This window comes from Coloeus monedula (assembly GCF_965178545.1).
Source record: "Coloeus monedula genome assembly, chromosome: 2".
In the NCBI taxonomy this organism is placed as follows: domain Eukaryota; kingdom Metazoa; phylum Chordata; class Aves; order Passeriformes; family Corvidae; genus Coloeus; species Coloeus monedula.
The window spans coordinates 82,635,588-82,659,194 of NC_138782.1; the positions used below are offsets into that span (position 1 = coordinate 82,635,588).

Consider the following 23,607-nt stretch of genomic DNA (forward strand, 5'->3'; position numbering starts at 1 on the left):
TGAAGTTTCCTGTAGCCTGTTAACTTCTGCTCTCTCCTGCTAGGTAGACATAACAAAGCCTCTCTGGGCCTGCTCTCCAAGGACACTCAGACCATCCTAGGCCGAAAAAGTATAAACCAGAAGCCTCTCTAAAGTGGGGGCAAGCTTGGGAAAATTACATCATTAACTGAAGCTTTAATTGGAGAATTAACCCTGATATGCAAATGAACCAAACCTATAAAAGTGTGAAGAACTCGTGACCTGTTGTCCATCTTGGGGTCCATCTTGGCAGCAGCCTCTGGCTCCCCAGGGGGTTCCTTTGAAGGCCCTTCAAATAAATACCTACCTTTATTCCCTTACTCCTGTCTAGTCTCTGTTTTTAGGTGGCCTCTCAAGGCATCACAAGGAACACAGTGCTGGGGCAGGAGCTGATCACAACCAAGGAGGGTGAAAGGTCTAGTCCTGGTGCTTATTCAATAAATCCCAGTGTCCAAATCCAGTATGGGGCATTTACTCTGTCTTGTGTGTGACAGCAGGATTCTTTCTGCCCCTGGGATGGGGACAACCCTGGATGTACAGACAGAGCAGGGAATGAGATGCTGGAAAGCAGTGCCATGGAAAGGGACTTGGCACTCCTGGTCAAGAGAAAGTTGCCCATGAGTCAGCAGTGCCCTGGCAGCCAGGAGGGCCAGCCCTGTCCTGGGGGGCATCAGGCACAGCATCACCAGCACGGCAAGGGAGGACACTGTCCCACCTTGAGTCCTGTTTGCAGTTTTGGGCACCAGAGTCTAAGAAATACATAAAGCTATTAAAGTGTCCAAAGGAGGGCAACGAAGATGGTGAAGGGCCTTGAGGGGAAGCTGAGGTCACTTGGTCTGTTCAGCCTGGAGGAGACTGAGGGGAGGCCTCACTGCAGTCTACAACTCATGAAGAGAAGAGGAGGGGCACACACTGATCTCTGCAGTGCCCAGTGACAGGACCCAAGGTAATGGCCTGAAGTTGTGTCAAGGAAGGTTTAGGTTGGATATTAGAAAAAGGTTTTTCATTCAGAAGGTGGTTGAGCACTGGAACAGACTCCCCAGGGAAGTGGTCACAGCACCAAGCCTGACAGAATTCAAGAAGCATTTGGACAAGCCTCTCAGGCAGATGGTGGGATTCTTGGGGCTATCCTGTGCAGGGCCAGGAGTTGGATCCTTGGTCCCTTCCAACTCAGGGTATTCTATGATTCTAAATTAGAAGCGACAGCTAGTACAAAATAAGTTCTTCAAGTATTAGGTCCAAATACACTTTTTATAGCACTGCAGCTTTTGATATTCTTGTCAGGGACTCACACATTTGAAAAACAGAAAAGGATATACATGGGAACTAATAGTAATCTTCTTGTAACACAGCAGCATTTCCTTGTACTAATACTTTACAATTGTTACATCACAACAAGCTAAGAGTACAGGGTCAAAGCCACTTCAAAGTGCACATGCTTTCTGCCATCTCACCAAATTCATCACAAAACTCTGAAGCCAATGGATGTGAACAGTGAGCCAGACAACAGGCTGCAGCCAAAGCAATTCAGGTATGAGCACAATGAAATGCGAAGATGAGACTACAGAATTTTAGTTTTAGCCTAAACCACTAACCTGGTTCAGCGCACCCTCACTGTCTAGAAACCCCTTGGCTTATTAAAAAAGTCACTTCACTTGAACTCGTTTTTCCATTTTACTACAGGCAAATATTACTGTTAATACTGGTGCTAACTCACTCCTTCTGGAGCAAGTTGCCTTTCATAGGAACCAGACAGCCACACCTGAAACTTTATCCATCTTTCCTAGCAAAGCCAATTCCGCTCCTGAAAAGCCTCTTGACTGATTTCATAGTCTTCTAAGAAATCCTTAAGCCTGTTCCTCAGCATGCCTTATTACTGCTGCCTCCCTTCATGAAGACAAATTACTGAAGATTCTTCTGCATTTGGTTTTAGAGTGAATACAATTAGACAAAAGCCTCAATGGAAATAGCTATCTGCTGCTGGATTGACATCTAAGAGAAGTGCCCTGAGTTAAGACAACTGTTGTATGTACACCTTTAGCTGCAGACAGACTTTGCCTTAGAGAGAATCCCTCAAAATTCAATGCCCAGTGCTCGATGATTTCACTGTCACGCACATCTCCACAAACCCCGCTCTCTGAATTTCAACTCCAAAAAATTTTTGAATACTCACATCCATTAAACAGAATCCTGTAAAAATACGTGTGTTGGACAGAAGTAGACCTATTCTTCAGCAGCAAGTTGGAGTAAGACTCTTGAAGGGCCACCAGCTACACTCTTCCAGTGAAAGGTCCTGGACCTGAAAAGGTCTTTCTCCTCTGTAATATTCCACTCAACAATAACCCTGTTTCCAGAAAAAAGATTAAAGTTGTAGGTCCTGATTCATAAGTGGCTTAAGGGTTTTACGTAGTTTGTGAAATTCTCCAATTTCTAGTCACAACTCAGAGCAGTAATTACAGTAGAACACCAGCTGGCAACTTCCATGTTTATTGGCCAGAACGTCAACATGGCTACCCACTTACACCAACTAACGGAACTAAATTTTAATGCTGCTTCACAGCATGTGTAGTTGTCAAGCCATTAACCAACAGTTCTAGAAAATATTTTGATTTACCTGAGGTTTCACAAAGAAGACTGTACAATTACATACAGTACATTTGGCATATATGTATCAAAATTCTTGTTGGAGAAATAAATTACAAACAATGGTACAAAGCCACTCCAAGACAACCTTTGTTCAACAAGAACATGTGTGTGAGTTTTACAGTTTTATTTTTTGTATTGCTCTTACAGTAAGCAAACTATTTAGTTTATACAAAATAAACCTGTAGTTTTATATAGTTAAAAAAAATCATCTTTGGCTAAACAAAGCTCCTCCTATTTTTATACATATATTTATATATATACAAACATCAGATATTTTACATGACCATGTAGGAAGCTGTACACATAGATACAATAAAGAGAACATTAACCAAGTTTCACACTTTACAAAAAAGGAATCCCAAGTCAGATTCAAAATGGTCAAACCCTGCCTCCCATCACCTATACAGATATGAAAACAAGTAACACAGATAAAGAATAAACAACTTTGTAATAAAATACTGCCTGCAGAGAGGAAGCATTTAAATGGAGAGAAGTGACTTCCCTCAGCGCCTTCAGTACTGTGCACATGTTGATCCATAAGGATATGGTTAAAAGAATATTCTTAGTAGAGTCCAACTTTTGCACAAATACGAACACTTCTCTGCAAACTTACTGTTCTTAAAACAGTTTCAGTTAGATTTAAGTCTTCACCAAATTAACAATTGTCACAAATGTTTGTTAAGAACAAACACAGGCTGGTGCACCAATCCCCCACTGAAATCACCAGGCACTGCCAGCATTAGCACAGAAGGTGAGATTTGATCATTAAAAGCAAACATTTCAGAAGCAAGCATTTAAGACGGAAGACTGCCAGAACTGACATCATCACCTACTCAAGTCATTCCTTGTAACAGTTTCCAGAGCACTACCTAAAATAAGGGCAATGCACTGTTTGGCAGCATGACAATCCATTCTGTAGGTCACATGTACAATACTCCAAAGTGGTCAGTGACAACATCACGGACAAATTATCTGATGGTTTATTAGAAAGAGAGGTCTGTCCCACCAGTTGGAGAGGGAACAAAAAAACATGCTGACATTGAAGAAATGGTCACTGGACTCTGAAAAAGAGCCAATTCAATCCAAGTTGAAAGGCAATGCACTTTGGTGGGGCTATTAAGTGAAGTCTAACTGAACTCAGCAGATGTTCTGAAGACTACAGCAATTCTGGTCTTCCATACAGAATAAAACCTCAAAAATCAATGAACTCATTAAAAAAAAAACCCTTGCAACTTCCAGGGATGTTTCTCAGAGAGAAGAAAAAAAAAAAAAACCTTTTTAGAAATTTGGGATAAAACAGCAGTGTGTATGAGATGTGTGTGTAAATATATATATATATACACACACACACACACACTTTAGGTATGTTCTAGTAAAACTGGAAACAGTTATAACAGATTTTTTAAAATAGAACATAATGAATTTCTAATGCACTAAACAATTTGTAAAGATAGATGCAATTGCTGTCAAAACATGCCAAGTTGACAAGCTTTTGAAAACTGCTTGTTTTTACAGAAAAGTTTTGTTTCTGGTTAGTAGCTACAAAGTCACACTTCATGAAACTGTAAAGGTCTGTCTGTTTCTAAATTAATTTTTAACAGAAAATCACTTCTCAATATTTACTCTTTTTTTAACAAAACAGAATGTTTATTATGTTGAAGACCTTAACAAAGTACCTTTTCCAGATGTAATTTGGAACAGAAAAACATAATGGCCTTTGCAGAGTAGTGCTCATATGAAGTAACACTTAAGCTACCCTGCACACCGACTATTCTGAAAACAGATTCTGTTAGATTTAACTCTCCAGTAAGTAAACAATTGTCACAAATATTTGTTAAAAACAAGCTGCAGGATCCACCTATTCCTGAGCAACAGAATTCAATTACTAGACAAGCAACTTCTGGAATCATTGCCCTGCCTTATTTTAAAAGAACAAGTCCTCACTTTTTAAAATATGTTCCACAGTCACAAAGATGACCTACCTGTCATTTTCCAGGATTATCTGCCAACTGGATTCCAAAGCACTCTCACTTTTTAAGATCAGAGTTCGACATCAGCACACACAGAACTTCTGTCAAGCGAAACAAGAGCCACCATTCCCACTCAACTGCTTGCCCTTGTCTCCGCTCACAGAACACGTTTAACTAACAGGAGATGTCACCCACTTGAAATGATACTGCCCCATGCGCAGTGTCAAAGCCCTTTCTTCCCTAGCCACTTGGTTTGTGAAGTTCCCTCTGTGTTACCCTGTTAAAGAACGTCAGAGGAAACGCAGACAATAACTAACAGTGCACTGGATTTACCAAACTCAGTATTCTGACTTGGATACCACCCCATAATCCCATCATACTAATGCAGTGGCTCCAGTCCATCCCTGCAGGTAACAGCTACGCCCTGTAACCATGAAGCAACTTGGTTTGAGTCTACTTGCACTTGGATTTCTTGAACAGCTTCATTAACTGCTTGAATCTTTCTGAAACCTAATGGAGGACAAAAAAAAAAAAAAAAAAGATACATCATTAAGGCCCCAGACCCAGACTTCCACATCTACCAAGACAGATTGATCTGACATCAATTTTTTTTAAGACCATCACTATTTGCTTACAAGAAATTTTAGTAGGAGAATTGTAGGAGCACCAATAACAGATTAACTGGATCTAGGAAGTCTTCCTACACCTTTCACACTTGAAATAGCTTCCACGTTAATCAAGGAGAGCTAGAGCCAACACAGGCTTAACACAGGTTTCCCTACAAGAAGAGGGAAAAAAATGAAGGCTTCAAAGACAATTAGCCTTGAATTTGCCATGTGTAACCATGAGTAAGATGCAAATGTAAAGACAAAAGCTTATTTTGTACACCACAAAAAGCACTGTTTATTGGTTATTTTCAACCCTCTTATACAATTGTTGCTTCAGGTATTTTTGGCTCATCATGGAGTAATCTGCCCACCAGGGATTTTACATAACTGGTCTGTAGATCAGAGTAAAAAGTTTTTTCCTGAATATAGCTACAGCTGACATAGTGACCTCATTCAGCTCTAAGCTAGTGTTTCTTATTGCTATATACATATTGCTATAGCATATTGATGATCACCAAACTAACTGGGAAGAGGCATAAATGCACAGATAACATTGTTTTATCCAACCAGCCACCCCAACAGCTTCCAAACCCCACAAAAACCCTGCAGCCATACAAAACAACACTCTAAAAGCCAAATCCCAATCATGCAGGATTTCCTAATGGAGTCAAATGTGTTTCTCCCTTTCTAGATTTTCAGGATACAGATTAAGAGAAAAATTCAACTTAAGTGTAAAGTTATATGCAAACCTCTGGAAATACTCTACATTAATTTGCTATCTGTGTCTTTTGAAACTTTTTAATTAAAAAATGAAAGAAAAATGAAACATCTTCATTAAAAATGTCCTTTCTGCACAACCCTGGTACTTTTTTTGAGCTCTAACTTCAATTTTTTTCCTAATTTATTAAAGGTGTGCAAAGGCTTCAGGCCTCTCAAAATTGCCTTTCTTTATCTAAGTGCCGATCCAACAACAATCCCTTATGAGTGTAGCACTTTCAACACACCAATCAAACAGGTATTGAGGAATCCCCATAATACTCCTATAATGTGTATTTTTAAGAAGTAACAACTGGCAGAATCAGATTATTTTTTACAAGAATCCCCCAAAATGACATGAGGAAAAGAAAACTACAGATTTGCAGACAATCTCTAAAGATTTTTGTTCAACTACAATTGTCAGTGTAGGAATATTGCTGTTAGTAAACATAAGAATATCATCACCTACCTGATTTGGGCTTTTGTTTAGCCTAGTGGCCAAGGAAACAAAAGTTTTGCTTGATGGTCCTTTTTTCTGACATTCCAGTAAAATTTCTCGGTCATCATTTCTACAGCAAAAGTGAATTTTTAAAATATTCATACATATAGTTGTGTACGTGCACACAAGCAAAATAATACATACAGGCCTATATAAAATTTGGAGTATTTCCAAACTACAGAATATGAATTCAAACAGCAGCAATGAATTTGTGGAGGATCCTTTCTTCTACCAGCACAGAGTAATAGCGTCAGTACAAACAAGTGGTAGTGGAGATTATGTTCCCATACTAGGAAGAGCAGGATTGTTATAACAGTTAGCCCCAAACCAAAGTCAAAGAATTTTAAGCTTCTAAACCAGACATTTAAACTTGAATTGAGAGGAACTCAGATTCAATAGGGTCAGTAGTTCCAGGTGCACATGCCTCAGTTTGCATGGCTGAATAGCAGCTTTCACCTAAGGCCCACTGCTGTTCAAAGATCAACCAGAGAGGCGCTTGACTTCTCTAAGTGGCTTAATGTAATAAAGATACTCGGAGCACATCTACTGTTCAGATGAGAATAAAAAAATCAGAAGTCTATTCTGTAGTGTGTCACCAGTTTCCTGTTTGTCTCATCAACGATTTAGGCAAAATGTGTATAGACAGTAATTTTATTTGACTGAAACCTGTCATACTTCAATAAATTATATTTCTTTTCTTCAATTTCAAAGAAAAACGTAATGACCAATTATTTAAATAAATGCCTTTTTTTTCTAAAAAACAAACAAAAGTCCAAAGATAAATAAAAAGTGTGAAACTGAAAACCTGGTCATATTCATAAGAAAAACTGTAAGTCTCTTCCTACCTTTTTGGTGTGCACATTAAAAAAAATCACATTAGCTTTTGCTGTCTTTTTTCCATGAAGGAGCTGATTTTCTTTTAAAATGTTACTTAGAAACTAACTTTATATCCCAACTATAGTTTAGAAAGGTCTGTCCTGAAAAATTTTAGAACCCCCTTTATAAAGTGTTGATTGTATCAAGTTGTACCAAAACCAGCAAAACCTGCCAACTATAGTTCCTTAAAAATAAGAATACACGACGATAATTTTGCATGAATTATTGACATGTACAGCCACCTCACTTGTCACACACATCCTGCAAATTGGAGTACCTGAGTTGAACGGTTGACTAGTACATTTCCACATATTGAGCAGCTCAGACCCAAAAACAAAAAACTGTTTGCTCTCATGCCTTCCCTCAGAAGGGGAAATCTTTAGCTATTCTTCTTCACCAGTCACTGATGCCTCATAGGAACATCAAGGACCTCCATTCCCTACCAAGCCTGGCTGGAATTTTTGGACAGAAGAAATAAACTGGGCAGGGCAAATAACAAGAACAGACAGTGCATTACAGTAGGTCTTGTCACCTATGGCCCATAACTTTCAAAACAAAAGCCAGGAGGACTCTTACTTTGGGATATGTGGATAAGTGATGGACATCAATCTCCCAGAGCAATCCTGCATTGATAAAAGGAGGGTCCCATTCCACTTTTTAGAGAAGGGTGTAGCGCTACCAAGTAACTTCAGTCATCAGCTAAATACCCTTTTCTTCCCTCTTTTCAGTGTATAAGGTAGTTTAAAAAAGCCCTAAAGCAATCAAGCAGATCAAATTAGAAATTACCTTGTCCAGGACACTACTACTTCTCCCTTCTTTTTAATGATGTTTTTGGCATAGAGGCTAGGTGATGATGGAGATGAACCCAAGGCAGAAGAGTCTTTGTTCTGCTGTAGCTCATTCTTCTTATTGGAACATTGTTTGGGTGATGAATTTCTATCTTCAGACCTGATATTACCTCCATCACTCCCCTCACCTGCTGATTCAGTTCCTTTTCGTTGCCTTTTTGAATCGGAATTCTCTTCTACGGTCTCTTTTTTCCTCTTTTTACTAGTTTTATCATCTATACTTATCTGGCACCCTCCATTAGTCTTTGAACTGGGTTTTGTTTCAAGATCACATTCACCTGCTACAGTCTCATCAGAAAGCTCTTCTGTTAAGTCTATAGATGCATTGAAGCACTCTTCAAGTTCTTCCTTTTTATCACTGACTTCTGAGTTTCCTGTTGAAGTTTCCCGAGTCCCGTTATCTGCTCTGGATTCCACTGCATGACATGAAGTTTCATTAACAACACCATCTGTTATGTATGACTTCATATTGCATCCAGCAGGAAAAGAAGCTTGAGATCTAACATGCATTTCATTTATGTTTTTGGATACTTGCAATTTGTGTGCCTCAGATTGCTCAGAGCCTTTATCGGGGCTTTCAGTGTCGTGGCTCTCTTTGTCTGAAGATTTTCTATGGGTCCCAAGCAACTCAGTACTTTCTTCCTTTCCAATACTATTGTGTGACTCCTTCAGAGGCTGAGCTAAGGTAGGATTTTGTTCTTGTTCAGCACTGACGTGAGGCAAGTGATCCATCTTAACCAGATCTGATTTGACGGCTTCTTTCACGGTGGCACTCTGGCTGTCCCTTTCTTTTCCCCCAGTTCTCGTTTCTCCTTTTCCAGTCTTGGTTGAGGATGCCTGTGCCTCCTTCACTGGAGCCATCTGATCAGAAGCTGGTGAGACAGATGGCACTGCACGCCTAATCTTTACAATAAAATGATCATTGGATTTCTCCATGATTACTGCTTGCATTGGTAGGCTGGGGCGACACTGAAAACCAGGAGCAACAGGCCGACTTGTCCACGATGATGAACAACTTGATTTACTGCTTGAGTTATCAGATTCTAAAGCCAAATGAATGTCTTGTTCAGTGGCATCCTCCTCTCCAAGAAGTGCATCTTCGCTGTAATGTGCACTAACAACACCCTCTGGAGCTGAGCTAGAATTATTCTCAGGTTTTAGAAAGCTGAGGTGAGCATCTGATTTCAAAGGTGATGGAATCGTTAAGGAAACAGCCAAATCTTCAAGAAGGATAGAAGAAACACATGATTTATTCTTCTGCAAATTGCATTCATCTTCTTTGCACGAAGCCGAGTTTGTGGAAACCTCAAACATACAGCTCTCATCCAGCACATCTGGATCAACAGGCATCTGAGGCCTAGATGCTAGTGAGGGAGCTCTTACAGGTGAAACAATAGTCCAGCTAATACCCTCTTCCTGTTTACAATCCATGCATGCATCCTTTGGAGCAATTTCTTGCTCTAGTTCAGCAGCATTATCCCTGCATTTATGACTGTCTAAAAACTGTTTTTCTGGTGTCCTGAATTCGCACTCATTTCTGTTGATATTGCCACCATTTTTTTCCAAGAGATCAGAGCCTTGCAATAAGCTTTTAAAAATTTCACCCATTTGAGCATCACTTACAAGATTAAATGTAAGACTGGACGCTTGTTGTTCCGTGAGAAGCTCATAACTAAGATCAGACTTGTTAGCATCTCTGGATAGTTGGAGTCCTTCCTTTTCATGTTTAACACCCTTCACTGGAGTAAGAGTGCTTTGTAAATTACTCTCTTTAGAGAGGTGAACTTTTGTTTGGGAATTTCTTGTGTTATCAATGGAGTTAAGACATTTTGTAAAGGCAGTTTTTGGTGTACCTGTCTTATTTTTCTCATGGTGACACTTAGGTTGTTGATAATCCACAGTTTCCTTTGAAATATATTCTTCAGGCTTTTGAGAACCATCTTTCAGGGACTTTTTTCTAGATCTCTGCACATCATTTTTATGACTGATCTTGTGGTTTTGCTTTCCAGCTCTTTCGAACTTCCCATCCTCACCCTCATTTCCCACATCACATAGCTTTATTATAATTCTCCTTATCTTTTCAAATAAGTAATCAAGCTGTTCATCTACAAATTTCCACAACTGTTTTTTCATATCTGACACTTGCTGTTCAAAAAGACGGTCCACTATTGCATTCTTTTTAACTTGTTTAAGTTTTGACTCTATAATATCACAGATATTCAATTTTAATGTATCACCTAATGCACATATCTTGGAAAAGTTCAAGTATCTTATTAATGCTGTAAAATTTATGATCCCAGATTCTATAATTCTGTGAAAATGCTGAACTGGGAAGTGTACTTTGAACTTCATATAACTTTTCCTCATCTGTTTTCGTATAGCTCTGAGCATCTGCATGATTTCTTGTATATTTGAAGGTTCAACAATAACATGAACTATTTTTTCAAGACAAGCAATGCTCACAGTTTTGTTTTTCCTCATATTCTTTGAAGATCTGAAGGTCTGATTTTTATGCCTCTCTCTGTTCTTTCGTGTGCCTACTTGCACAGAAACAAATTTTCCATTATCTTCATTGCAGTGCACAGTTTTGCTATTTTGATTCTGAGGACTGCTGGTCAAATTTCGTGTCTCAGAAGAAGCTTTTGGTCTTGACTTTTTTGTATTTTCAGAGCCTCTCTCTGGTTTAGATTTTTCTTTCTCTTCTTCGCTACTCACAATTTCGCCTTCTTCTATTTCATCTGAAGAGATACTTAGCTGAGACTCCATCTCTAAGTGTTCATCAGACATACTAACTGGCTTTTGATTTTCTTTGTTTACCTCCTTTGACAAGTTCTTTGAGGGACAGATGACAACAGTACCTTCAGGAATTAAATCTATAAAAAGAAAGCAGTTTGCTAATCACCATAAAGAATGCAATTTGAAACAGCATTTTCAGAAAGACCTGCAAGATTCTTTTCTGTAAACTGACTATTCAGAACTGTTTGTTTGAACTCGGGAAGCCTGAGCTATAACAAGTTTGGGTGGTTTGCTTCAGCAGTTTAAGGGATTTGAGCTTTAAGGGGCAAATTGAGCTTTATTTTGAGCAAATTCTGAGCTTTAAGTGGCCTCAACATTTCACCAAACACATGCGAACTATCTCACAAATACATCAATTGGAAAGAGAAAAATACAGCAGTTTTCATCAATTTTGAATTTCTTTCCATTTACTTTAACAAGCTTTCTGATTACTGTACCAGCTAAATAACAACTATTACATCATTATGAACATCATTTACATACAATAGGTGGCTTTTCTTTTAAATTTCAAAACTAAAACAAATTGAGAACAAATGACCCATTAATGTTCTAATAATCCCATAAAGTGTTATGCTCTGAAACATAAAAAGATTTCAATGCCACTCTACCATTTCTTTTCTAGTAAGAAATCTAAACTTCCAAGAATTTTTGTTTTAATTGCAGCAGGACATTACAAGGAAGACTTAAATTCACAAATACTTGAAAGAATATGATCCTATGTAACTTTTGCTTCCACAATTTCAGAGGAAAACCTAAAGGGATCTATGCAAAACTAGCCGCAACTAAGACATGCGTATGTATTTTTTTAGTAAGTTAATACAAAACTCATATTTCAACCAATCTTCTGCCAGTAGTGACCAACTCCAATTTTTAAAGCACTAATATTCAAATAGCTACAATCTTGGCTGCAACATTAAATGCTTCCACTACTAACAAAAAGGACCACTGAGACATACACAGCTTAAGAAAACACAATTTGTATCTTTCAGAAGGCAGTTAAAAGAAGTAATTTCTGCTTTCCATGAGCAGATCTTCTAAGCTTTATGTAGAAAAGAAATTAGAACATACATATACAAATACCTTTGTTGTAAGTCTTCACAAGGCCTTTACAGGGACCTTCCATCTTCAGTGCTTTAGCCAAAGGACGCACTGGACTATTCAGTGGGCTGATTGCCTTTGGAATATACCTCAAGTGATTGAGATCAATGCTCAGTATTGAGCTGTCATCATCAACAGAAACTGGGTTAGTTTCTATCTCTTTAGTTATAGGACACATCTCACCACCGAGAGAAGATGCTGTTGCAGTACTGTTATCAGTTAGGTCTGGCTCCAGATTACAAGTATTCTGGTCAACTAGTGGTTCATCCTTAGCAGTTATTATAGTTCTGTCCAGTAAATGAGATGTACTAATTTCACAGATACTCTTTTCCTCCATGGGACAGTCAACATTTTCTGCAGCCACGTGATCATCATCCCTCACTACTTCCATTAAACAGTCTGGTTTTGTTTCACTGATGCCATCTGCAGTACCAGAGGACTTCAGATCACCAGAACTTCTGGCTTCTGAGTCATCTAAGACAACATTTTGAGAGCCACATTGACCTGCAGAGCTTTCTTTGTCAGTAGCCAGCCATATTTTATCTTCCTCTTTCTTCTCTGCTGCTGACTCTAGAAGGTCTCCCATACTTGCACTTGCAGGTTCAGGTTCAGCCACTTCTGCTGCTGGTACATTACCATCCTGCATCTCACCCTCTGTCACAGGCAACTCTTCACACTCTGCCATACTCCCTGTCACCTCCAGGGGCAAAGATTCAGGGTGGTTCAGACCCGTCACTGCTGCTGTTTTTCCTGAGGCTTCCAGTTCAACTGGATCACAAGCCTCTGCCACTTCTGATGGCGTTTCTGCCTCCATCTCATCAGGAACCAGCACCTTTGCTGCTTCTGGCAATGTCTGGGGCTGTACCTGACCCATGTCTGCTTCTGGTAAGGTTTCTGAGCTTGGTTCATCAGCTGCAACTGCTGGCAACGCTTCACACTGTGCTGGATCTGCTGCTGCTACTTTCAAGGCTCTGTTTTCAGAACTGACGGAAACAGGCAGCGATGGTTCCACGTTGCTCTGAGCTGCAGCGTCCAGAACTTGTAGTGCTGAATGACTGTGCTCTGTGGCACCACAGTCTAGAGGGTGGGCAGAATCTAAGAGTTCTGCTTGCAGTGTGAGCTCTGTACCTCCCTCATCCGTGGCCTTCTGGGAAGGTTTTCTAAGCCTATCCACTGCAGACAGACATTGTTTCTTATTAGGAGAAAGAGTTAAATTTAGCTTTTCCATAAAGCTAAGTTTTAAGTCTTTGCTTTTTGGCCCAGTGCGATTACCTTTAGTTTTGGGAATTTTATCATTTTTTAAGCTATCTGCTACTCTGGATGTTTCTTCCAGCTTACAGGATTTCTTTCTCATGCTTTTTGTAACATCTGTACCTTTCTTGGAGTCTTTTACAGATTGGTGAGAAAATTCTTTTGCAACTTTTTTTTCATTTCTAAAATGTCTATTTTCATCCTGATCCTCTCTTTCCCTTTTCCTTTTTTCTTCAGTTCTGTGTCTTTCTGATTTGGAATGTGCTGTTTCCCATTCATGTCTACTACTACTTTCCTTCAAGCGTGCATATTTATGCTCTCTGCTGCTGGAATTAGAAGGTGAAGTCCTTCCTTCTCGAGAGATATGATCATCTGTTCCCCTGTCTCTCTTGCAGTCAATGTGCTTTACTTTCCTAGACTCTTCCGAACGACATTTGCGTGATTCATGAACAGTCTTTGAATGTTCATTCTTGGAGTGTGGACTGCTCCCCCTACCAGGCCTCCTTGGTTGCTCTTGCAGCTTTTCAGTTGGTTTATTTTTTTGGCCAGCATGTTTTTCACCTTTATCATGTGTTTTAATGTCTTTTTTTAATCCATTTTGTAATCTCTCATCAGCATACAATTCACCTCTTGTTTGAAACCTGTCTTTACCAGCTGTCTGTTTCTCCCAGGAAGAAACACCCCTTTCTACTCTTCTTTCTACACTTGGACTGCATTTGAGTTTCATGCTCTGACTTTTTTGTTGCAATTCATTTTTACTAGCCTTCTCTGAAAGGGTTTTCAGCTTCTGTTGAGGATCTGAATTCCCCTCCTCACTGTCACCATCATTTCCAGTGCTCTGATGTACTTCTCTCTTGTATTTGTTGACATTTCCCCTGTTGTACTGTTCATTACTTTTAGTTTCTTTTCTTTCCTTTCTGCTCTCCTTGCTGGAAGTATGGTCATAGCTCAGTGCACACGTGTGAGTACCATCACTGCAGAGCTCTTCAGGAGGGTGCCTCAGCAAAAATGGAGTGTTCCTTTTTTCAGAGCCAGACTTCCCACTGTCCGTGTTATGAGATGAGTAACTGTGGTATCCATCTTTTGAACACTCATTTTTCATTCTATGCTCCATCTTCATATTGTCACCTAAATCAGAAGGTCTGAATTTGGAATCTTTTGTTTTAGTTGATCCTGGAAGGTATGTTCTTCGATGGTTGGGAAATTCTGATAGCCTGTTTATAAAAAGGAAAAATGTTATGCTCTTTTAAAATTTATTTAAACATAACTAAAGCTGAACTGCAATGAATCCATGTATCTGCAAAAATTGTTAACACTTTCTTTCATTTTCAATCTGAATAAAAGTGGGCGATATAAAAAACATTTAATAACATCCATCAGCACAGAACAAAATAATATAATTTATATACATATTTTTCAAAGGAAATTCATCTGAAGAAAAATCAAGATTTATGAAAAAGTACTATATTGAGCCTAGTTAACAATTTCAGTAATTCAAATTAGTATCATTGTCCAGCAATAATGAGAGCTTTCCCCCAGGTAAAAAAAGTTGTTCTTTACAGCATTAGTGATTTAAAATAATTATAATGTAAAAACCATCAATAAGCAAATAAACTACATTTGGGAGTTGTTGCAAGCTCCAGAAGACAAGTAGTACATTATGATAACCAAGCCTCATCAATGCCACATGCTACTGCTGAGAAGTCATAATATTAAAAATAATTTAAAAACTCAAATTTAGAAGGGTACATGTAGCCTGTATGGCATAAACTCCTATTCATTACTGATAGAATGCACCAGTTACCTCACTACTAAAACAAACAAACAAGCAACCTCCCAAACCCACCACAATAAAACAAACACCAAAAACAACCAGACACTTTTCTACCATAGTCAACACAACATTTCATTCAAGTATCATCACTAAAGACAAGGTCAACCTTCTTATACACTCACCACTATATAAAAAGAATGATGGTGTCTAATCCATGTAGAAAGAAAGAAAAATAAAAGTCATAGCAACAAATGATGGCAGCAAACTGTTGGGGTCTCCCCCAAACCACTAAATGTCTGGCTCTGTTTCAGAGAGTCAAGGATGAAGTGGCTGCAACACAGACATCTGGATTTGGCCTGAAATTCTATGATGAAGCAGCATCCAGTTGTAAGGAAGCAGTGCAAGTGTAAAATAATTATCTCCAATACAAAATAGGATTGATTTTGCTTTATAAAATGGAATACTTCCTATGGGTCAATACAGTAAATTTAAATATGATATGAACACCTTACACAACTGGGCCTACTCCAAAAACATGACATTGTGATGTAAACTGAATGTTGAACCCTAATAATGCTGCAGCTGTTGTAACACAAAATCCTATCTTATATTTGTTTCATTTTGAATGAAACTGATAATTTTTTTCTATGCTTTAGGCTTGCTATTAAATCTGTATATGTGTGATTAATGTTACTGTATCCAAGCTGTGTTTGTTTGATTTTGTGGTTTTAAAGTTGAGGGGTTTTTTTGAGATAAACACTAACAATTCCCTGAGAGATACTAACTTTGAAATAATCTTTACACACAGATGCATTGTCTAAACTAAGCTAATTTACTATAAACCATGCAACAGACTTCTAAGATATCAAAGTGCCACCTTTCCCACAATTTTCCATGATGGATGCTTCCAAAATACCTAGATCAAATCCTGAAGCCCTGCCCTGATTTCATGTGGTTCAGAAACCTTACTGTCAGCTACTCTCCCACCCATACTTCACTGTTTGCAACTCCTTCCAGTAACATTAGTGGTACACAGAAATAACCAATAAATCTCCAGTTGTTATCCCCCACCACTGGAGACAGGGATTTCACATCTTGCCATGAAAACATTATATAATCAATTTTTTTTCATTTGTTGTCTGGCAAGTTCCATGGAATTCAAATCTGAGGCCATAAAACAAGACTGGTTTTGAAGCTGAACTGTGTAGAGTACCCGCTTTGAAACATGCAAGATAGTTAGATAACCCACAAGGAACAGTGGGTTACAAACAAAAATTCATGCAAAAGGTCACCATTTGGACTCCTTCTTGGTTTCTTAAGTAGAAACCAAAGACCCCATCAGGCAAAGGAGATATCTGTGTATTTCCTCTGATTGTACTGGTTCTAAACTACAGTTATTTACTAAGTAATTTTTTTTCATTACTTTTTCTTCAAATACATATAAAAATTTCTAACAAGTATATAAACATGATCAGAAAAAAAGCATGTTTTCAGTTCTACTGTCTATTTGTACCTTTGATGGAGATGACTGATTTCTTCATCCTTACGGTTAATTTCCACTCTTGCTGTTTTGATAAGGGCTGAAATATTCTTTTTGAGAGCTTGGTTTTCATTCTGTAGAATGATATTCTATTTTAAATATATATAAAACAGACAGCAAGAGAGAGGGAAAGAAAAAACAAGAATTAGCTTGGGTATCCAAACATGTAATGAAAAATAGTGCAAGACAACCACTAGAAAAATGTCTCATAATTGGCAAAGTGACAGTAAAACATATATAAAACTTTTCGAAGAAATCAAAATTATTGACATCCAAAAAGTTTGGGGTTTTTCTGGGGGTTTTCTGTCAGGTTTTTTTTTTGGCGGGGGGGGGGGTTGTTTTGGTTTTGTTGTTGTTGTTTTTTTGTTTTTTTGTTTTGGTTTTGTTGTTGGTTGTTTTTTTTGGTTTTTTGTTTTAGTTTTTTGGGGTTTTTTGCTTTTTTTGTAACATCACTCACATTTATGGTCCTGTTTGTGGTCCTGGTAACTATTTCAAACATTTCAAGCATACAATTTAATAAAACTGAAATATGCCATAAAACAAGTGAGCTAAAAAATGATAATCCACCTCTTCATTTCATTCTTTTACTCAATTTATTGCTTTCTTGGTCACTGCAGTAAATGAGAGACGTAGCTCTAAAGCACATTCAGAGAAAGAGCATATTTTTTTCAAGGTATCAAAACCAGCTTTGGGTACTCTATCATTCTAACCTTTCTAGGCATGATATTCTAGAACCCTGTCAATCCTAGAAATAGTCCCTTCTCTTGATAATTGTCCTCAGCAAAGCCTGCTCAGAAAGGCAGACAAGATTTACAGAAAACAATACAGAAGTGTCACAGGGCAGCAGCTGCTTACCACTGAGAACCTTAGAACCTTTGGGAGTTATGTGTAATATGCACTAGAGCACACTGCAGAATTGCCCCAAATAATCCAGCTCTATAGAATGGCACAGCAAGGGAACACCAGCTCAAGTTGAAGAGCAGCTCAGACTTTTCAAATTGGCACTGTGCTCAAAGCAACAGAGGCATCTGCTTCCAGTTCTAATGACAGTGCAGGTACCTTTACAGCCCTGTCCCTAGTGCATTAAAAAAACAAGAGTACTGGATAGCTTTCTGATAACTACTCATTTCACACATTCACTTTCTAATTAAGAAGACACAAGACAGCTTTTAACCAAATAAAGTCTTACTGCACACAACATTGTGAAACAATTTACCTACTGATTTTGTCAGTAGGCTATCCCAGCAACCATCCTAGGCAGAACAAGCTCCTAGCATCTATCTACAGGAGCGCTTTACAAACTATCCATGCAATGGATCAAGTCTGGAAAGCATGTAAAATTTCTTTCTCAAAGCAATATTCAGTTTACTTTGCATGATCTTGACAATATTTCCCTTTGAACTACAATACCTGTGCCTGTATTTCTTTAAATTTCTTCATCAACTCTTTAATTTGCTGTTGGCATTTTCCATATTCTGCCTGCAACTGTCAAAGAGAGAAGAATTCACAGCATAGGAGTGGACTTAATTACACAGAAGAGTTACTTCTCTAGATTTATACCTAGTTAACACACTAATGTATATTACAAACCTGTTTTTTCCCCCAAAGAAACATATTAAAGCTGTATTGAAACAAAAGGCTCCAATATGCTCCAACTAGTATACAGGTCTCTAAAATGACACAAACACTCAGGGTAAGAGGAAATCTATGTGTGCTTGCCTAACAGTAATAGGCTAAAGAATAACAGAAAGCCATATTGTTGTGAAATTAAAGACACAATTACCAAGGAGCAGGAGTTCTAAGAGCCAAGTAGATGGGGACTCTCTTGTCAGATTTTATGTAACACAAAACAGGTAAGGAAAAACACAACAAAAAGTTACTACAAACGTGGACTGCAAAAATAGACTGCAAAAGGACATGATGCTGCTAAGATCACAAAGTTAAGCAAAATAAACTTGGCAGAAGCTCTTCTTTAGAGGTAGATAGTGACAAAGCTTTCACAGAAGAATGGACAACTTCCATTCAAACAAACAGTCAACAACTTTCAAACTTGCAAAGTGACATTTTCATCACTCAGTGGAGTCCTGGAGGTTCTGCTCCTGCTCCTTCCAACATCTGTGGATGTCTGTCCCTTTTATGCCATTTAAATGCGTCTTGTAGGCCAGGACTGGTGATGCTACTTAAGTGAGTGTTGCCTTGATTTGCTGGAAGCAGCTACCTACTGCATGGCCACCTTCAGTCTCAAGGACAGAATTTAACAAAACATAAGATAGGTCATGGATTTATCTGCTTTACTCTGTAAAAAATTTGTTGGGAGAAATGTCAAGACCAGCTTTGTATCATATGTCTGATGAGATCCTTGACTAGAGGGAAACCACAAAACATTCTCCCACTATGTAGCTGATACATGAACTGCATGCAAAGGATAAGAAATGGGAACACATCATGTCACAGAGTGACAGATTTCCCTCTTCAGATGAACTCATTGTCCTAAGAGTTTATTAGCACACTCTTGTTCTTACTTATTTAAAAACAGCCTATTTTTCCAACAATGTGAGCATGCCGACAACATTTTCTGTACTTTACTTTTTACACAAGAAAATTTGGAACAAAAACCCCCAAAAACACCAGATTTTTTTTCCATATTAATACATACCTCATCATAGGATGCTTTCTTTGCAGTCCCTTCTTCAATTAATATTTCATCAAATAAATTTAAGCTGCTTCTAGATGGTGTAGTATTTGGTGCAAAATTGTCTATATAAAGAAAAGCAATGACATAAGGAAAAGGTAGTTTTCTAGCCAAGTTGCATTGTTTACACTGTTCTATACTGTCTGTGCATTTTGGTTCTACTTCTTGTACTTACAAGGTAACAACACACAAAATAAAGAATTATTACATGCTCATGGCATATCATGTTGCAGTAAGGTACAAAGGTTTCTTGAAATAGCCATCTCTAAGTGAAATGAAAGTGAAATGAAAGTGAAATGAAAAAAAGACCCAAACAAAACCAACTGACAAGCCAACACCCAAACACCCAACTTATTTAATGACAGTGCTTTTTCCTCAAATCCTCATGGGTGCTCTGTTCACCAAGTACACTTAACTGACAGGACCTGGCTTATGACATCCCTGAAATACAGATGCATTTGCCGACACAAAAATGAAGTCAGCTGTCAAAGCTGTGCTTCCATCCTTTGGACAATACCAATGTAAGAGGATGTACAAATAACATCTTATCTGTACAGAGCAAAGATCTCACCAGTCCTCTCTTCAAATTTAAAATACCAAGATCCCTCAAAACTGGACTTGTGGGAGACAGAGGAGTGCGGGAAATTCGACATGGACTATATAAAATGCTTTCATTACATTGCTATTCCTCCTTGTATCTTTGATGTTTACTAAACAATGCATCTCCGTATGTGAAATATGAACTTCGGAAATACAAAATGCAAAATAAAAAAATTTATAGATGCTTTATGTCTGTAGGATATAGCACAGTCCTTCCATAAAAATTCAGTGGTCTTACAGCTGTAAGATCAGGAGAGAAATAATTGCTTAAATACTAGAAACAGCATCTCATTAAATGATACACTAAGGCTCATGAAAAAGATCATGTGCTGGATCCATTTATTACTCACCTTCAAAGAAGTTAAAAGAAGAAATTAATTTACATTAGCATGTCAAATTATTTGGAAAGTAACAAAAGGTTAAAAGGATCTCCTGAATATACTGTATCACATAGAAAGTATGCACTGGATCTCTCACTGGGGATTTTGTGATCAGTGACTGTTGGATCTGGTCCTGAAGCTTACATAAACACAAAATAAAGGTGTTTTTCCCAAGATAAAATGTCCTGTATCACAGCACAGATAGAATAGCTAGGGTTTCTCTGCACCCCTTACATGCCCAAGTCCATTCAAATAGCCAGTATCAGAGGAAAACTCTCATTCATTCAACTAATAGATTTAAGAATTCTCTGCTGCATTTATACAGCCTAACATATATGTCTTGAACTTAAACAAGCTGCTCACTGAAGCATAGGTTACACCAGCTAAATGTAAACCTAAAATTAAATACTGTTTTACTTGAAATCAGCCTAAGAAGCAGAGACTCTATCATGTTCCAAGCCAAGCAGTGGGACACAATTAACCTACCAGAAACCGACACACTGCTGTCCAAGCCATCATAAATATCCACTGAGCTCTCATCTCCTTCCCTGAAGGGGGAAGCTTCAGCTAAAGCAATGGAAAAAAGAAAAAAAGGCCAAAGTAATCATTTAGTAAACTGCAAACTCTACCTTCCCCATAAAGTAAGTGCAGCTAGAAAATAGTAGAGGTAACAGTACAGACCAGTGAAAGACAGGGAAATTTTTCCAGCAAACTACTGCTACTGTGGAGAAAAGATCTTTATTCACCAGGGAGCAAAGACAGTCCTGTAAGATCAGTTTGTAAATACTACAAGAACTGTGCATAAAGCATATTATATGGCAAATAGATTTTAAAATGATAAATTAAGTAAACTTGATCTAACTCTGAAACTGTTTTCTAGAATGCACTGAATACAAAACTTATACAACTCAAAAACAAAAAGAAAAGATTTGGTACAATAAAACCACTACTGTTAGAAGAAACATTTCTTGCTAAAAAAAAAGTATTGTAGCAGTCTGTATCATAACACAAACAATTTGCTTTAGTATTGTCATCTACTCACACACTAACTGGTTCTGCAAACGTATTTTAATCTAAATCTCCTCATTCTCTCTTCATGTCTTTTTCCAATGCCTCTTATCACTCTCGTCTCCTCCATGTGAACCTCTCTAGTTCTGCAACAAACATTATTTCTATAAAGAAAAACATCAATGTCCACAGTCCTTCTGAGGCTGGGAATCTCCCAAATATGTCTCAAGGCAACCAACTGTGGAGCTGGAAATAGAGTACCTTATTATGGGTACACATTGGCTCTTACAAACAGCAAACAAAAGAGCAGTGCCCCTAACTGTTCAAATGCAAGCTTCATTAAGATACAGCTAAAGGTTAAATTATACAGCAGGAAAGACAGGGGAGAGACCAGCTCCAGGCATCCCTCAAAACATTCAGAAATCCAAAGTACAGGTATGGTTTTAAATACAAACTGATTAATGGGATATGGCTTGCAAGATATTGTGCCACAGCCATTTAATTACAGTTGAAGCTCATCAGTATTTGTCACAACTTCGAACTTGTTTTTTAACTTATTTTCGGACCTATTTATTAGCATAAGACTGCTTGCATTACTTCCCTGCAAATCAGAAAGTAATCTAACACTTCTTACCACTGTAGCGGATATCAAACAGTCCCAGTCCATCCTCACCTGCTGCCATGATACAAACTCCCTATGGCTTCCCCATCTACGAGGAAAATATCAAAGCAAAGAGAACCAATTAACTGACAATTTCAGAACAGCAACATAAAGCAGCATCATCTTGAAGTATGTCAATTACACGTGAGCTACCTGTGGCCCTTGTTCTTCAATAAAATCTAGCACTACAATGAGAAAACTCTTGTATCAAGGTAACAAAACGAGCTTTCAAGAAATTTAAGAAATTATCTGTTACTTAAATAAGCATCCTGAAGATCTTTAGCTGTCACTTACAGATCCTACAAAGAAATTCTGATATGAAAACCAGCACTGCATTCTGCGAACAGGTATCTTACCCAGTTAAAATAATCTGATTTAATAATTCTGACTTCTTCCCTACTGACCATTTAAGAGGAAATTCCCCTTGTCTGATACCACCAGTCAAACCAGTACCGAGCAGGGGGGCTGGCAGCGGCTCAGGCTGGGGGGCGGGCAGGGGGGGAGGGTACAGGCGCGGAGCAGCCGCCAGCCCGTTCAGAGAGCGGCCCTTCCTCACTCCCCAGGCCTCGCCCTCCCTGCACACGCGGGGAAGGGGCTCCCCCCCGCCCCAATTCCTGCCACGGCGGAAGAGCTCGGGACCTCTCGGGGGCCAGGGCAGGAGCACCCCGGGTCGCGGCTCCCCCAGCCGCCGGCGGCGGGCAGGCTGTGCCCGCGGGGGCGCGTGCCCGGGGGTGCCGTGCCGGCGGTGCCGAGCCGGGGCAGCCGCGCAGGGCCGGGGCACTCACCGGCCGCCGCCGCGCTGCCGCAGGCCGGGCGCGGGGGGCGGGGCCAGCGCCGCGCCAGCCAACGGCCGCAGCCGCACGGCGCATCCGCCGCCGTGACGTCACAGCCCCGCCCCCGGCCCCGAGCAGTTGGCGCCAAAGTGAGACGCGCGCGGCGGCCGCGCCCCGCCCCCTCCGCCGTGGCCCCGCCCCCTCGCCCCTTCCTGACCGCGGGCCCCATCCCGGCCCGGCCCCGAGCGCGGGAAATCGCGCGCTGCTCCCGGCGGGACGAGCCGGGCGCCTCCCGCCTGCTCCGGCCCGGAACTCGCGGCACTCGCTGGTCACGCAGGCCGGTGTCGCGGCAGCTGGTAGCTGCCTGGGGCAGCGCCGCACGACACACGCGCGCTCACCTGGTGCCGTTCCCCGCTGCTAAGGCGGTGCTCCCGGGAAGCCCAAGGTTTAATGCCGGCGGCTACTGCTATCGGCGATCCCGCTGCCAAACCCCTGCACGGACATCGTTACCGCCCGACAGCCGCGCTCGGCCTCCGCGAGCGGCTGCCACCGGGGGCGTAACGTTCCTGCCGCCCGAGCCGGGGCCACCCGCTGCCGCGCCCGTCACCGCCCGCCCTCGGCCGCCTCCCTGACCCAGATTTAAAGGGCTCACGGGCGGGCGAGTCCTGCGGCAGCAGCGGCAGATGGCTCTCCGGGAAGCAGGGAGCAGCGTAGGCCGAGGACGCGGCAAACGCAGCCCCACACGCGCGGACTTCCAGTGCCCTGAGCCAGCGGGAGAGCCCCGCTCCGCTCCCGGACGGCGCCCGCGGCGAG

The 23,607-nt window shown here is 40.0% G+C and overlaps 1 protein-coding gene across 3 annotated transcripts; it reads right to left on the reverse strand.

Moving 5' to 3' along the window:
* Positions 1-2,218: 2,218 nt before the first annotated feature.
* CASP8AP2 (caspase 8 associated protein 2) lies at positions 2,219-23,556 on the reverse strand. 3 transcript variants are annotated; one of them, XR_014227368.1, is made up of 11 exons: positions 23,193-23,556; positions 21,995-22,070; positions 20,839-20,919; positions 19,337-19,437; positions 18,091-18,165; positions 16,654-16,769; positions 12,098-14,580; positions 8,160-11,094; positions 6,468-6,567; positions 4,647-5,144; positions 2,219-2,362 (listed from the first exon to the last, which is right to left on the reverse strand). XR_014227368.1 is itself a non-coding variant. In XM_082303226.1 (10 exons), exons 2-10 carry the CDS (start codon positions 22,041-22,043, stop codon positions 5,088-5,090), a joined length of 5,958 nt encoding a protein of 1,985 aa, XP_082159352.1. In that variant the 5' UTR covers positions 22,044-22,070; positions 23,193-23,556; the 3' UTR covers positions 2,709-5,087. The 3 variants fall into 3 exon arrangements, 2 of the variants coding, with proteins under 2 accessions (XP_082159352.1, XP_082159351.1); XM_082303226.1 differs by lacking the exon at positions 2,219-2,362 and having other exon boundaries at positions 2,709-5,144; positions 22,034-22,070; XM_082303225.1 differs by lacking the exon at positions 2,219-2,362 and having other exon boundaries at positions 2,709-5,144.
* Positions 23,557-23,607: the final 51 nt, after the last annotated feature.